Source organism: Anomalospiza imberbis, chromosome 7, assembly GCF_031753505.1.
Source record: "Anomalospiza imberbis isolate Cuckoo-Finch-1a 21T00152 chromosome 7, ASM3175350v1, whole genome shotgun sequence".
Classification (NCBI taxonomy): domain Eukaryota; kingdom Metazoa; phylum Chordata; class Aves; order Passeriformes; family Viduidae; genus Anomalospiza; species Anomalospiza imberbis.
This window is the reverse complement of record NC_089687.1, coordinates 37,761,125-37,776,942: the sequence shown is the minus strand read 5'-3', so window position 1 is coordinate 37,776,942 and position 15,818 is coordinate 37,761,125. Positions and strand designations below refer to the sequence as shown.

General features: G+C 47.5%; 1 protein-coding gene and 1 long non-coding RNA gene across 13 annotated transcripts in view; one reads left to right on the top strand and one right to left on the bottom strand.

Annotated features, from left to right (window-relative positions):
- Window positions 1-15,818, top strand: part of LOC137477514 (uncharacterized) — a 302,567-nt gene that overhangs the window by 38,075 nt on the left and 248,674 nt on the right. The gene's annotated exons all lie outside the window — the stretch shown is intronic.
- The window catches only part of HDAC4 (histone deacetylase 4), a 174,345-nt gene that overhangs the window by 16,488 nt on the left and 142,039 nt on the right, over window positions 1-15,818 (bottom strand). For all 12 annotated transcript variants that reach the window (XM_068196697.1, XM_068196706.1, XM_068196702.1 and 9 more), the window contains 6 exons: window positions 11,215-11,348; window positions 9,796-9,916; window positions 6,473-6,519; window positions 1,339-1,446; window positions 1,042-1,097; window positions 464-551 (listed from right to left, as the gene is read on the bottom strand). In XM_068196697.1, the coding sequence (XP_068052798.1) occupies window positions 464-551; window positions 1,042-1,097; window positions 1,339-1,446; window positions 6,473-6,519; window positions 9,796-9,916; window positions 11,215-11,348 (554 nt within the window). The remainder of the gene's footprint in view (window positions 1-463; window positions 552-1,041; window positions 1,098-1,338; window positions 1,447-6,472; window positions 6,520-9,795; window positions 9,917-11,214; window positions 11,349-15,818) is intronic.

Sequence of the window (15,818 nt, the reverse complement as noted above, 5' to 3'; positions counted from 1 at the left end):
ACTGCTATTTCAAATGTCCCTCCCTGACAGGAAAAACAGGTGGGAAGTGAGGAAAAAACCATCCATCCAGTAAGTCCAAAAGACAAATAAATGCATTTTAACTTGTGGGTTTAACCCATGGGTTATTTGTGGCAACAGAACCAATATGTTTGACTGATCCCCAGTTACTCCAATGCCTTCCTAGCCACAGAAAATCTAATAAAAAATAAAAATCTTAACGTTGCCACAGCAGAATCCCAAAGAAGCCCTTTCTTTTTTTTTTTTTTTTTTTTTAATTCTGGTCCCTTTAAGATTTTTTTCTCTGATTAGAACACTTGTATTCAATTAAAACCCCAAATTTTGGCTTGCAGACCACAGGCAAGAAGTTTTTCACTGATTTACAGAGCTTGCTCTTGCAAGAAGAAACCCACCCAGAATAATTTCCACCTGCTCTCCCAAAGGGAAAGAAGGGGCATTTACTCACCCAGTCCACAATGAGGATTTTGCTCACATTGAGCCTTTGCTGGAGCAGCTTGGCTGCAATTGCCACAGAGTTAAAATAGCAGAAACCCCTGGAGAGGGGAGACAAGAGGAAAAAAGAGGTGTTAATTACAGCTTCCTGTGGTCCCACTGCATCCATCACCTAGACAAAACACAAGAGGAAGGAGTTCCTTTTGCTCTCACTCTTCTTCCTGGAAACATGAGAAGGCTTGTGTTGGGAGGGACCTTGAAGTTCATCTCGTTCCATGGGCAGGGACACCTTCCACCAGATCTATTTCCCATTGGAAGTGCTGAATTCCAGCAGCAGGCTCTAGGGAAACAGGGAATGTCCCACACTTGCCCAAACCCAATGCTGATCTTTGCTAGGAAACACTCCCCTGAAAGCACTAAGCAGGATCTTACCCTGCTCCAGAGAATCTGGGGAGCTTTGAACATCACACATCTCATCTAGCAATAAACAGAAATTCCACAGCGATAACCTAACAGAATTCCTTTGGAATTTCTAGCTGTGGATCCCCCACCAAAGGAGCCCTGGATGAAGTCAGTGAATCCCATACTCACATGGGTGTGCTCTCCTCCGCGTGGTGACCCGGGGGCCGGACAACAGCAAATCCATTCTGCACACAAAAAACAAGGAAAGGAAAAGGTCAGAGGGACAAGGATGGACACAGGGGTTGCAGCCAGAAGCCTTAATCCTGCTTGGGAACTCTGGAGTTGCTCTTGATGGATTCCTCACAAGGTCATAGCAGTGGACGACGCTTTCCCTCATTGTGGAGGGGGAAAAGGTCCTGGAGCTGCTACATGGCAGAGCCCCGAGCAGAGCCCTGCACAGAGCACAGCTGAGGGCTGTTTCCATACCTTCAGTTCTCCTGTGGCCACTTTGAACACCAGCTCGATGACACAGCCCACGGCCAGGCGAGCAGCGCCCGACGAGTGCACCTCGTTCCAAATGGTGTCACTGTCGACCTGATGGGGACACGCAGGAACCAGGTGAGGAGCAATGAGGACAGCCAGGAATCAAGAGACCCCTATCTTATAAAGACACCACTCACAAGGGGTGATAGGATAAGGGGAATGGATTTAAACTGAAAGGGAGGGGGTTTCTTTCAGATACTGGGAAGGAATTGTTCCCTGTGAGGGTCAGGAGGCCCTGGCACAGGGTGCCCAGAGAAACTGTGGCGGCCCCTGGATCCCTGGAAGTGTCCAAGGTCAGGCTGGAGCACCCTGGGCTAGTGGAAGGTATCCCTGCCCATGGCAGGTGATGGACTGAAATGGTCTTTAAAGTCCCTTCCAACCCAAACCATTCTGTGATTCTGTGACTCTGTGACCAAAGAATCAGCATTTCTCTTCAACTGCTGCTGATCCCAGACGAAATAAAAAGGTTTATGAAATAATTCAATGATCCTTTATAATAAAAAAAATCCACAATAAAGAGGGATGATTAGTGTTGGGCATTTAAAAGATGACTGCCCAGGAGTGACAGCAGCTTCCCTGGAGAGCCACGAGCTCACCCACCCGAACAACAAACATCCCGTGCTGACCACACAGATTTGCTTCAACACTAAATATTACACAGATCACCACATTTCCCCCCTGAAAATGTGGAAACAGGCCACAGGCAAGGCAAGGCAGCCTGCAGGCATGCCCGTGTTGCTGCTGTTCCAGATCGTGTCACCAGATAAATGGGACATTCCTCACCGGGAAGGACCACCAGCTATTTTTCACATATTACTGTGCCCTGAGTGTATTTATGGAAACAATGGCAAAAAGCAGAGATGGGAAGAAAGAGATCATTCGTTGTGCCTGGCTCACTGAGCAGTGAGGAGACACAAGTGGCCCCACAGAGGACTGATCCACCTTCTTCCCAGCCATGCTGAAGCTGTCATTGGAAGTGATTCCCGCTCTGATCATAGACGGTTTCTGGTAGCATCCACTCCGAGGATGCTTTGGAAGCCACAATAAACTAGGAAAGCACTTGGAGAACACCAAAAAGCCTCTGAGCAATGCCACTGCATTGTGGGAGAGCCCTGCAATGACTACTTGTGGCCTCAGGGCTCCTCTGGAGGAGGAGTTTGGGCAGTAACATGGGAAAGTAAGTTTGGGCAGTAACATGGGAACAGCAGCAGGATGGAGTTTGAGTTACACACGACAGCTCCAGGAATCCTGGATCAGGACTGCACACATGCAGAAGATGGGACTGCCCTCACCAGGTCTCTCCAAAAGCCCCTGAAGAGGTGGGAAGAAGCCCAAGCTGCTGCTTCTCCCCACTGACCAGAGCACTGGTGCTCTGTGAGGGTCCATCTTTGGCCTCCTGTCACTGGATCTAACCACCAGCGAGTATATCTACCCCATCTCTGGGCACATTTAACCCATCTTCAAGCAAACCTAACCCATTTTTCTTGGTCTTTGGAATAAAATACCTCAGGACACCAGCAGGGAAGAGCTTCCCCTCCTGCCTGGGCACAGCGAGTTCAGGGCTCCTTCCATGGGCCCTCTTCATTCCCTGTGAGGCACCAGAGGAATGGAAATACAAAATACCCAAATTCACGTGTCCTAAGGGGCCAACAGACCCTCAGATGGCTGTTGGGGCCAGTTTTTCCCATAACAGACAGGATTCTTCCGTGCCAGAGCCAAGCACTGCCACGTCCAGGCCCTAGCAGAAACCAGGCTCCTGCCAGGAGCATTCCAGGAAGAATGTCCAAAATGAAACCCAAAGAGTTTTTCCTTCCTCATAATAAAAATTACAATTTCCTTACAATTATTTCCTTCCTTTAAGGAAAACCTGAGGTCTTTTTATTAATATCCACAATGAGGCTCCTACTCACACTGCAAATTCCTCCTACGCACACTGTAAACTTTCCTATCCACTAATGTGCAGCTACCTCAGAATTAAATGAGCACCTCACAGAAGATTTTACTATTCTACTGAATAAAAATACAATAAAATTCTACTGAAAAAAATACACAGCTAAGAAATCAAGCACCAGGACAGGTAGACACAGGTTGTACCAGAGCTCCAGACCCTGCAAAGTGAAGGAGTTCTGCTCTTCCCTCACAGAGGAAGACACCCCACCGTGTCTCCTCCTGCTCTCAATTAAATAATTCTCACATTCTGTTCCTCTGACTCCCTAATTAGTTCCTCCTCATTTCCATTCCACAAAAGTCCTTTCTGTGCTCTCTGCTCTGCAAGAACTTACTTTGCTTGCATAGTTACAATTGTTGATATGCTCTAATCAAAGCCCTTGCACCCAAAAATAGAATCACCTACTCTGGAGAAGATCAACAACACAAACACCTCTGGAGTTTTTAGAACACGTGCAGAAAAATGATGCAGGTCTTCAGATATTTTTAGAATGTGCGTAGCAAAACACTACACAGTAAAGAAAACAAATTTATCAGCTGTCCTAAAATCAAGCCTTTTTTGTGTTTTAAAGAATCTGGATGCAAGTATGCTGGGATGATCTTGCACATTTTCAAAGCTTAACCTCCTTTCTCCCAAAACATTCTTCTATAATTATCCTGGATTAGGGAAGGCCGTGGTGCGTGGAAGTCGGACGTTGAAAAAGGGGTGTGAGCTGCAGTGGAGTGAAGCTAAGCAAAATTCCCAAGTGATCAGCAGAAATAAATGAGTGATGTTTCACTCAGAGCTCACACCTATTGATTTCAGTGCTTCTGTGCTTTCTTTCTTCCTCTCCTGCTAGGACCAGAAGGCTGCAGAAGGGAGGAGGCTTGTCAGCCATGGGAAGGCTTTTTGGGATAAACCAACAAGGAAAAAGAGTTTCCAAGCACCTGGGAATGAATTTAGCCTTTCTCTCCTCGATTTCAATTCACCAAGACTGAGTTTTTAATTCTAAGAGAGAATATGAAAGGTGTTATGAGATGAAGGGATTTGCTCTGAACAGTTTTCCTGCTGCTTCACTGCCAGAGCTCCAGGAGTGTTTGGGCAATGCTCTCAGGAATGCCCAGGGTGGGACTGTTGGGCTGTCTGTGCAGGGCCAGGGGTTGGATCAATGATCCTGAGGGTGCTTTCAGCTCTGGGTATTCTATGATTTACTCTCTTGCCTGTCCTTCATCTCAATCGCTGTTGAGGAGAACTCATGGCTGCCCAAGCTCCATTCTCTATCCCGAGGCAAGACAGCTCTCCAGGGGCTTCTCCCCCACAAAACTGCCCTGCAGCCCTCTCCAGACCCATCCCTCCTTTTCATTTACACAACATCCCCAAAGGAAGAGAGCCACACTTGATTGCTTGCAGGAAAAGAGCCTGATTTCAGAGCTTTCCAGCCTGTAATTTCACACAACACCCTCAGCTCCTGAATTCCAATCATCACCCATCATTCTGCTTTATCCTGCTCCAGTATAAATCCAAAGGAGGACCTGTCCCACCTTATTCTACTGATTTTTGATTTTTTTTTCCTTTCCTTTTGACTTTATGACATCATGTTTGCCCTCTGAAAAATACATTTGGCAAACAATGGGGAATGGCTTCCCACTGAGAGAGGGCAGGGTGAGGTGGGATCTTGGGAAGGAATCGTTCCCTGTGAGGGTGGGGAGGCCCTGGCACAGGTTTTGCTGATAGGATTGCTATAACACTGCACCAGAGTCAGCAAATATGCAATGCTAAGGGTCTGTGGAGACAACCAAGCAGCAAGCACCATCTTTACTGGGAGCATATCAGGAATACCAGCACCGAGGCGTTTCCTGCCCTGATTTGGGATTTAATGCAAGACTTCTGGGCCCGTGCTGGGCTCAGACACTGTCTCTACTTGTTACCATTCAGTCTTCATTTGCAAATGATAATTTTTTTTTTGCTTTGAATGGCATGCCTGACTGCAGGGCAGAGTAAATCCAAACCTTTTAAGCTCTGGCCAAAAATTTGCCATGAATTAGGCGACTGCAGCATATTTACAATACAAAATAAAATATCTCCACGAGTGGCGGTATGAATAAACGACGATTATTCTTTTTTTTTTTTTTTTTTCCTGACGGGATAATTTTCAAAGCAGCGATTTTGCAAAGACTCAGGAAGAAAACAATTTTGTTTCATTTCCATAACAGAATCCAGACCTTGAAAATTCAACCTCATGAGCTACAATTATGCAGCAGAACTACCACTGTGAATTTTCAAACACAATGCCTTTTATTGTCTCTTCTCATTCTTTTCCCCTTCCTGTTCTCCACGATTTTCTGTCCTGTCACCCTCCACAGAAACTCTGGAGCAGAAAGTCTGACTTGAAAGGGAAACTTTTAAGCCTTCAGGCTTCAAAAGAAAACAAGAAAACCTTCAAAACAAGGTATTTGGGGTTTGGGTTTTTTTCGGCTTTATGGGAACTAACAGTAGCAAAAAGCCTGATTATATGGAAATTTGACAGCTGAAAAGTAACACTCAGCTTTTCCACGAGGGATGGAGGGGTATTTTAGTCACCTCCTGGAGAATCCACGTGGATTATCCTGGAGCTGGAGAATAAAAGATGCCAAATGCTGTTTCATTCCAGGGCAGAGAAACAGCAAACTCGCTATTCACAGGAAAATGTACATTCCCAAATATTGTCCTATTTCACGGCCACGTTTCCCACCTGCTGTGGGAGGCAGGCAGCTCTGGAGCCCCAGGACTGAGGATGGGACAGCTGCACAGCATCAGCACGTCCTGCTTTCCACGCAGCAAAAAAAGCACTTTGGGATGCAAGGGCTGCTTCCAAACACAGCAACCCCTTCCCCACTGAACATCCCAGCCTGGGAAATGAGGTTTTCCCTCCTGAACATGCCTCTGAGTGTCCCTCGCGCTCAGGCTCTCCGGAGCAGCTCCGAAATGCTGCGGCTGCTTTGGAAGAAAGGCACGTGAGGCCGCGGCACCCACGCCCCAGGCAGCCCCTGCTCATGGGCAGCATCTGGCTGCAATTACCGCCCATGGAATGCAAAGCAGCAATTTTTGGTGCTGAGGGGACCGGGAGAGAACAAACAGGACATTATTTCCACATTAAAGGGAGGTACTCACCCCGACACCACCGCAAGGCAGCCTGACAAACATCGACGTTAGGGAACCTGTGGGGGGACAAGAAATGCACTCCCTGAGTCAGAAAGTCAGAGGTCACCAGATTCTGGGGCCAATTTTGTGGCAACTCTGCAATCTTTCCGAGCACAGAAACACAGACCGGGAGTTTTCTTCCCATTTTCAGCCAGCCCTGTTACAACACAGACACACACGCACACACACAATGTGCACACTCGGGCTCGTGCAAAAGCTGTCTATAAATCACTCATTTTTAGGCAAGGTGTGGGTGCTGCCTGATGTCTCAAGACTATACATGAGGAAGATGCCACCAACAATCGCTCAGCGTGTCTTCTCGGATGTGCACTTTAACCCCTTGCCACTGCAGGAGGACAGGAAATCATAAAAACACCCCAATTGTCACTCATCTGCAGTTACTAGATCACTTTGGAGAGCATGGGCTTCATAAAAGAGGAAGACAGAAAAATAAACCAGTGGCAAGCAAAAAAAAAAAAAAAAATCCCATGTGTTTTGACTGAAATAGCAAAACCAACAAGGAGAATGTGAGAAAAATTGAGAAAACCATCTGCAGGGCTAATTTTGAATCTGTAGGAAATGTAACATTGCTTTCTGGGCTCGTGTGTGAGCAAATTATCCTCCATTCAAAATTCTGTGGGGTCCTGAGCAACCTGGTCCGGTGGAAGGTGTTCCTGCCCACGGCAGGGAGTGGAATGGGAGGGGCTTTAAGGCCCATTCCCACTCATAACATTTGGGATTCTGTTCCTGAAAGAGGGGTTCATGCATCTGGACTCATCTGAGCTCAAAGTGAGATGCTCTCTTTGATTAGATCCACATGGAAATTCTTAGATCATCCTGCCTCGGACCTCCTGTCACATCTCTCACTGCTAACCCACCCATTATTTCCGTATTTATCTTCTTGACAACAATTTATGATTGCTCCCCACAAATTAAAAGCAGCCTGATTTGCCTAAGTTTCAACTTGTCCAACAGGTTCCAAGTATTTCCACTGTCCAGGGAGAGATGGGTTTGTATTTTGCATCCTTGACAGGACAAGCGGCAATGGCTTTAAACTAAAAGAGGGCAGGGATGGATGGGATCTTGGGAAGGAATTGTTCCCTGGGAGGGTGGGGAGGGGCTGGGATGGAAATCCCAGAGCAGCTGGGGCTGCCCCTGGATCCCTGGCAGTGTCCCAGGCCAGGTTGGACACTGGGGCTGGGAGCAGCCTGGGACACTGGAAGGTGTTCCTGCCCATGGCAGGGGGTGGGATGAGATGAGCTTTAAGCTCCCTTCCCACCCAAACCGTTCTGCTGGGATTCTGTGATTCTGTGAAGGCTCATCCCCCTTTTCATTTGCAGGAGCTTAACAAGAAACATCCTGTGTCCTGAAAAGCCTTTTCCCTTTCAGGCTGAGGCTTCTCAGGCTTTTTTCTTCCTCACAGAGGTATCAAAGGCCAAGAGTTTACACGGAGCCATCAGACACCTGCCAAGACTCTCAGCCCTAACAAACTCTCATTTGCATCCCGAAACCTCACACAAAGCTTTGCCCTCAGCGTTCAAACCTGCCCTAAACCCAGCCTCTACTGTTTCAAAGAACCCCAGGAAGCTGATTTGTAAATTTAACGGGAGAGGACAGCTGAAGGAGGGGTTTTTTACAGGCACGTTCCCCTCTCCACATGGAGTTTTCCCTGATATTCTTGCTCAGGTCTTGCCCTGTGGAAGCCATCAGCAGAGAAGGGGGTCATGTGTGCTGGCAGCCAGTGCCACTGTCAGCATCTCCAGGCTAAAATGGTGCCAGGTGGGCTTAGGAAACCAGGTCTAAGCCCAGTGAAGAGCTCCTGGACCTCCCCTCCCACTGGGGACCCTTGGGGACATGACCTCCTGCAGTTCCCGGGCTTTTCTGCAAGTTGTATCCAAACAGGGAATGTTCTGTACTGGAAAGCCCTTAGAATTCCTCTTTTGTATAGGATTAAACCTGACCTCTGCAACACTTTAAAATGAGTGATGGAAACCATGGGGGACACATGGAGCAGAGGCAGAGCAAGGGTTGCTTCCCCCACAGGTTCTCTACAGAAACCATCAGGAATGGTTCAGCAATTTGGGTGCCCCTCAAAAATGCTATCCGAATAAACTGTATCTCCAAAGGGATCTGTGGAACTGTTGAGACAGATCGTGCCCAGAGCCAAGGACAGAGTGGAAAAGTATCCCAAGAGAACCTTCTCTGACATCCCAGGGAAGATTTACCAAAGTTCCTTCGGGCTGTGGGTTTTCCACTCCCGAGCATATGACATCATACATTCCTGGAAGTTTACATCCTGATGGATCTATCATTCAGCTGGAGGTGTCTGCTTTTGGGCTCTCTGGCCTTAAAGAGGTGGGAAGTGAGCTATAAATATCGTGCTATTTGCGTGTTTAACTACTGGCTGATGGCTTCCCTCCCTGGGAGCTCATGGACACACTGAGCAAAATCTTTCCAGCTCCTTTGCTGTGACCACTACATCAGGAAGGGCACGGAGTTAAACCTCTTTTTATGGAGTTAAACCTCTTTTTATATCATCCAAAGTCAGGCTAATCCCAAAATAAACTTTCTCAACGTCTAGGTTCCAGAACTGTCGTCTTTTTTTTTTTTTTCTTTTTCATTTCAGATCCTCACGTGACAACACCCCAAATCGTCCCTCCAGCCTGCTGCTGCAAAAAGGCAGGAAGTAAAGGGAGGTGATGATGACTCCACGGAGGTGCTAAAATCCACATTACTTGGTTGCTTTGGAGGGTTGGTTATCTGAACATCCATCCCTTAGAATTTCTGCTGGGAAAATATTTTTAAAGTTTTGTCTGTATTTTACAACAGACACGGCCCTGTTTCAGGAAGATTTGGTCTCCAGTGAAAGGGGTGAACAATCCCACTCCACGTCAAACAAATGTAGAGGCCCCTGCATCTCTCTTGCTGACTGTCCAAACCTGACAGGGGCTTGTTGATGCCTGTGCAGCTGGTTGGGGGCTGCAGATCCAAATCCTTGGGAGGGTGTTCCAGTTCCTTCCCTAGCCCATGGATAACTAACACACAGAGTGCCCAAGGATGAAACAAACTGCCTGAATTTTCTTTCCTCCTCAGGAAAACATCCATTTAGGTTCAGAAGACATCAAAGAAAGGAGGTTTAAGCTCTCTAGGGTTTAGGGATCTGCCTGAAGAGAGGGAGATGGATCTTGTGCATGGAGCTGGGAACAATCCTCTTAGAGGTTCATAAGGATGAAGGGAGCCCCAGCACCTCACCCAGAGATCAGGAAGGGGGATTTCCCCCCAGGGAATGGTACCTAGAAGCTTCTTGCTGTCCAGTTTCTGCCTGTTCAGAGGGTTTGTGCCATAGAGCAGCGTGTGGGCTTCCGAGTGAACCGTCTGCAGCTCCTCCAGCGTGGCCTTTCTGCCACGGATGCACTGGAAGGGGAAGGAAAAGGTTAGTGAAGTCACTGGTGAAATGCTTGACTCTTTTCTGTTTCTGTAGCAAGCCATCAAGGCAGACAACAAAATGCTAAAATGGGTCCTGAGGTGGAAAAATTCAGGTTTTGGGTTAATCCCTTACTCGCAACATTTATTTGCTCAACATAGAAAGTCATCTTCAGATCCATTCAAGATAAAGAAGGACACTTTAAGACGTGCTGGCAGGAGGTGGTGGGGATGAAGGAAAGGTGACCAGAGAGACAAGGGAGTGCATCCTGAAATGGCAGGGCAGAGCTTGAAGAAAGCCAGCAGGGAATTAAGGCAGAAATTTACTATTTTTGGAAAAAAAAGAAGAGTCTGGTGAGGCTGAAAGGCCCTCCTCACCAGTGGTCAGGAGGGAAACACAGCTGGAAAGCAGGTGAAGATCAACAACAGCTCCCATCGTGAAAGCAACCAAGTACCAAGGTAAGCACAGAAATTAAGGAAAATAAATCTTTTTTAAGTAAATCAATAGGAAATTAAGGACAGTAATATTGCCTGGGATCTTACAGTCACAAACTTATACATTGGAGAGTACCTCTAACACCCATTGAGGAGGCCAGGCAATTAGCAGTGAGGTTTATTTGGTGCCAAACAATCCCAAAATTCGATTAAATAGGTATTCACAGACAGAGACAGGTTTGAAAGGGATAAACGAGGGCAGGACAGGGAAATTTAGGCAATGGCAATGCTGCCACCACGTGGATGTCTTATCTGATGGCTAGGGAACATTCCCAGCCCGATCCTGACATTGCTGAAATATTTATGCTCTGGGATTCAGTCCCCTCAGGCGCTCAAAGAATTGATGAACACACACTTATACCCCCATTTATCACCACTGCTGTTAGCTGGAACTAATAACCACTCGTTAATTTTTATTATTAACCTTCATTCTTTCTGTTTAATATCTAAGCTTTTCTCTCCATTTGCTGGCTCTTAAAATACATCAAATAAATCTAATTTAACCTCTTGTGATGGAATAGTGCTCTGTGCCTTCCTCTCACCCCCACTCCTTTTACAGCATAGCTTGCCCACTGCTTATTAAAGAGTACAAAAAAGTTATTAAACCACAGAAAAGCTGTTGCTTTTGCTGGAATAATTGGGAGGGATAACAAATGAGAGGGTTACATCATACCTTGCTCTTTTCTTTGGCATAATAGCAATAGAATAGCAATATAATAATAAAAATAGTGTTGTAATAATATTAATAATACTAATAAAACCAGCCATGTGGCCTTTCCTGGTGTTTCCCTTACCTCACACTTGCCCCGCAGCCCCGTCTCCTGGAGCCTGGACCAGATGCTCTGGATCCTGCCCGCGTGCTCGGGGTGGCTGTTGGTGTTTCCACAGGTGCACTGGTGCTTCAGCATCAAGGTGTCGTACACAAGCCCTGCGGCACAGGGGACAGAATTGTTCTTGGATTAAAAAAAAACCCAAAAATTGCCAGTTATAGGGAGACAAAAATGTGTATTTTGCTCTATGGAGCCAGCGGTTCTAGCCCAAAACTGTGTTTGACTGGGAGCCACAGAGAACTGAAAACCCAGACCTGCATCCACCCCTTCCCATGGAAACCCTCAAGGGATATGAGAAGGAAACCAGTACCAAGATGTGGAATTAAATGACACCTACGTGAGGGCAGAGGGCATAGGGACGGGATCTGGGGCTTCTCCCCTGGCTGCCCAAACGCCTCCAGGGCTTGGGATCAAACCCAGAAGAACCGAGTGGTTCCTGGCTGTGTTTCACAAGTCCTCGAGGTTATTTGCTCATTGTGGCCATTAGCGCCCACCTGGGCATCGCTCCTGGGCACGGCACGGAGGTGTTCAGCTGAACGAGGGCAGCTAAATCCCCCTGCATTCCCAGGCATTTACAGCATGACAGCAGCGCAGGAGGCTTTGATTCATGCTCCAGAGCTGCCTGGGTACGATTTTGGAGGGGAAGTTGGGATTCCATAGCCAATACTCCAACCGGAGGAAAACAGCAGGTCCTGCCCAGTGACAGAAGACATTCAATCATTTCTCTCGAGCAAAAGACACGAAGTCAAATTTCCTTCCACCAGAAGCTCCAGAAAACAGAATAAAAGTGGTTGGTTTGGGGTTTTTTCCCCAGGAAAAGGGTTTCTTGCAGGAAGTATCTGTATGAAAGTTGGTTCAAGGGCTGGAGCCCCTATGCTGGGAGAGCTGGGGGTGCTCACCTGGAGAAAAGAAAGCTCCAGGGAGAGCTCAGAGCCCTTCCAGGGGCTAAAGGGGCTCCATGAGAGCTGGAGAGGGACCGGGGACAAGGTTTGGAGGGACAGGACACAGGGAATGGCTCCCACTGCCAGAGGGCAGGGATGGATGGGATCTTGGGAAGGAATTGTTCCCTGGGAGGGTGGGCAGGCCCTGGCACAGGGTGCCCAGAGCAGCTGGGGCTGCCCCTGGATCCCTGGCAGTGCCCAAGGCCAGGCTGGAGCAGCCTGGGCTAGTGGAAGGTGTCCCTGCCCATGGCAGAGACTTAAAACTGGATAACCTTTCAGGTCCTTTCCACCCCAAGGTTGTCCATGATTTCTATGGAATGCAAAGGTCCAGATGAGAATGCAAAGCCTCCGAAGGCAGCAGTGGCAGGAGCTGGTCCCAGCCCCCGATGTCCAAGGATGTGCACCCCAGCTGAGAGCACTCCGGGGAAATGGCGGGCGAGCACAGCCACAGCTGGATCAGTGTTCCCAGCTCAAGCACAGACACACAGCACAACCTGGGAGCTCTAAGGGGCTCGCAGGGAACCCTGAGAGCAGCTGGAGCCGAGGCTGTGCCCCTGCACGTTCCCAGGCCTGGCTGCAGCTGCAGTCCCACCTCCTGGCTGTGCCACCTGGAATCTTGGCTCCCCACTCTGGCCCCGGCACTCTGCAGCCTCAGGGGAGGTGTCTGGCAGCTCCTCGCTCTGCTGTAGGTGAGTGCAGAGGGAAAAAACACCCCCACAAAAGCCAAACCACGATGGGTTCCAGGGAGAGAACAGAGCTCTGGTAATTGGCTGCCCTCGGGTCAGCCGAAGTTCACCTGGAGGACGTTGTGCTGAAAAGCTCTCTCAAGGTCTCCCGTGTTTGATTCACAGCATCAAACACCACCAGGAGCTGCTGGGCCAAGGCAAGCTCAGAATTCACCTGAGGAGAAGCTTTCACCCCAGTCTGAATTTGACTGAACTAGTGTAAGGTCTTAAACTAAAAGAAATTTAGACTGGATTCATGGAAGAAACTCTTCCCTGGGAGGGTGGTGAGGCCCTGGCTGTCCCATCCCTTGAAGCATCCAAGGTCAGGTTGGACAGATCTTGGAGCAGCCAGGGAAACTGTGAGATGTCTCTGCCCATGGAACTGGATTATCTTCAAGGTCCCTTCCAACCCAAACCGCTCAAGGAATCTGTCCCACTCCAAAGCTGGTGCTCACAGAACTTGGTTCATCAGTGGTTTCTCCTTTCCCAAGGGTTCACTGATAACAGCAGCGTCAATCACTCATCATTTCTCTTTCCTAGAAACCAGCCCAGTTGAAAAGGGAGCTGTTCCCAGTTCCTTCCTGTGGCTGGGGACACTCAGCTGCAGACACACACACACACACACACGCACGCACAAAGGGAAGCTCGGCAATTTAAGCTCAAAATACAAAACTACACTGGCTGTTACAAGTTAATTGAAGTGGTGCTGGAAGCAAGACTCTTTTCAGACATAAGAACAATAATTTTTAAAGGTCAGCACTAAAGCAAAACCAACTGGCTTTTCTTGGCAGAATAAACATATGATCTGAGGTTCAGATAATTATATTGCTCTGCACAGGAGAGAATAAATGCCTTCATCTGAAAGGAAAAACCCTTTAATGCAGAACATCAGAATAATTTGTGGACCCATTTTTGCAGGAGATCAGAGACTGGATAATTGGAGCTATGCAAATTAATGGTCTAACCTGAGGATCCTTATTCAAGTGTGTAGAACAGGGCAGGCATGGGTATTCATTAAAGTCACAGGGGCTGCTGGAGCTAGAGAGGGTGAGTTCAAGGACCGGCTTTCTGGGAGGAAGGAAAATTAAATGTCATGCTTCGGGACATCAAACTGATTGCTGGAAGGATCCAGGAAGGACACGGCTCTCACTTTGATGTGGAGTAATGGACATCATGTTTGAGAGCTGCAGGATGCGGCTCTCTGCCCCGGACCTTTGAAGTCTCAGGTGCTGGTCACCGAGAGAGACAGGCAAATAAAATATACATCAACCCCAGAACTTCCAGCTGTCTGGAGCTAACTCAGTCCAGGGAGAGCATCAGCTCTCTGTATTATTTCTACATAATGTACCAAACATGAAAAGGAGGAACAATTCCTTTGTCTGTTGGACAATGATCTCTTAAGGGCCATGTTCACATCCAGAGTGATCACGGTTGGCTTAATCAGGGCCATTCAATGAAGCTTGCTTCTTGCAGCCCTCTTACCAAACATCACACCAATTCCAGTCCTCATTCCTCTGCCGTAGGATCAGTCTCCAAAGCACTTATCAGCCAGATGGATTTTCCTCAGGAAAAAGAAGCCTGATGCACTTCAGCACTACTTGCTTTTGAAAAACACCCAAGACTTTAATTTCCTGCCTTCCAAAGAATAGCTCAATCCCGGTGATTAAGCTTTAGTATCCACCTCCAGAAACACAATCTCTGACACGCCACCGTGGACAACTCCAACAAAACATGAGGCAATTTAACTCACACACATGCTCAGCAGCTGAAATGCCTTTCCTCCCCTTGCTCCTGCTCTCATGCCCATGGCAGTGGGCTTTTTTTCCCTGCCTCTCCTATGCAGACAGTGCAGGTTAATCAAACCAGACCTAGGACTAGTTTTAGGACTAGTACAGAGGCCTTACCTTTATGCTTTGCACCTTAATTAGTGCCAGTGAATGCCTGATTTTATTGTGTTTTTCCTTCTCCATTCACCCAGCATAAATGCAGAGATTGAAGGGAAAAGAAAAGTCAAGCCATTGGAATATTAACATGGATAAATGCTGTGAAAATGGTATTTTACAAGTGAACTACCTGCATTCTGCACCTCATCACTCTGTGCAGTGCTGGATAAAAGCCGTGTGATATTCCACCTCATATTTTAAGCCACTTTTTTAGTTTCTCAAACCCTGCCTCAGAGGAAAATAAATCCTGATACTGGAACAGCATCTTTTCCAAGCAGCACAGCTCTCAAGTCTGCACTCTTACTGCTGCCTGCAATTTTGAATGAAATTCAGAGGAACAGATCTGAGTCAAACACAGATCCTTTGGTAGGAAATGTTATTTATTGTATGTTCAGAGTCTTGCATGTGATTGATTGGGCAGCTTCAATACCAGCAGAGGAGGAGGAGGGAAGAAAGAGAAGGAATTAATAATCCCTTCAAGCAGGGCCAGGCTTCCTTGTTTTTAAAGCCCCAAGGTTTGGGGTTAAGTGTATTAGAAGCTCAAGTTTCATCTTGAACTCTTTTGTCCCCCCTGAGCCAGGGGACCTTTCCTTGCACCCTTGGCAAAAGCCAAAATCTTTTAATCTGGCCAGAACTGACTGCATTAGAAATGCAGCTCTGCTGAAATTCTGGGTTAAAAGTTAACAACAAATAGGGACTTTAAAGGGCTGATTTGCAAAACTTGAGCCATTCCCTGGGTTTTTCCAGAACTGACAGCACATGCTTCTCACCCTGCCTGCAGCCAGGAGCTGAGGAGGACTGAAAATGCCACTATTACTACACCACCAGGGCCTGAAAATAAACCCAATTCACAGCACTGAGCTGAGTGATGCAAAAAGTGTAGGCTAAAAATTCAATAAATGCAGAAGTGAAAGGGAAATAACATCATAAGTCGCTCTTATCTGGGCATTGTGGATTCC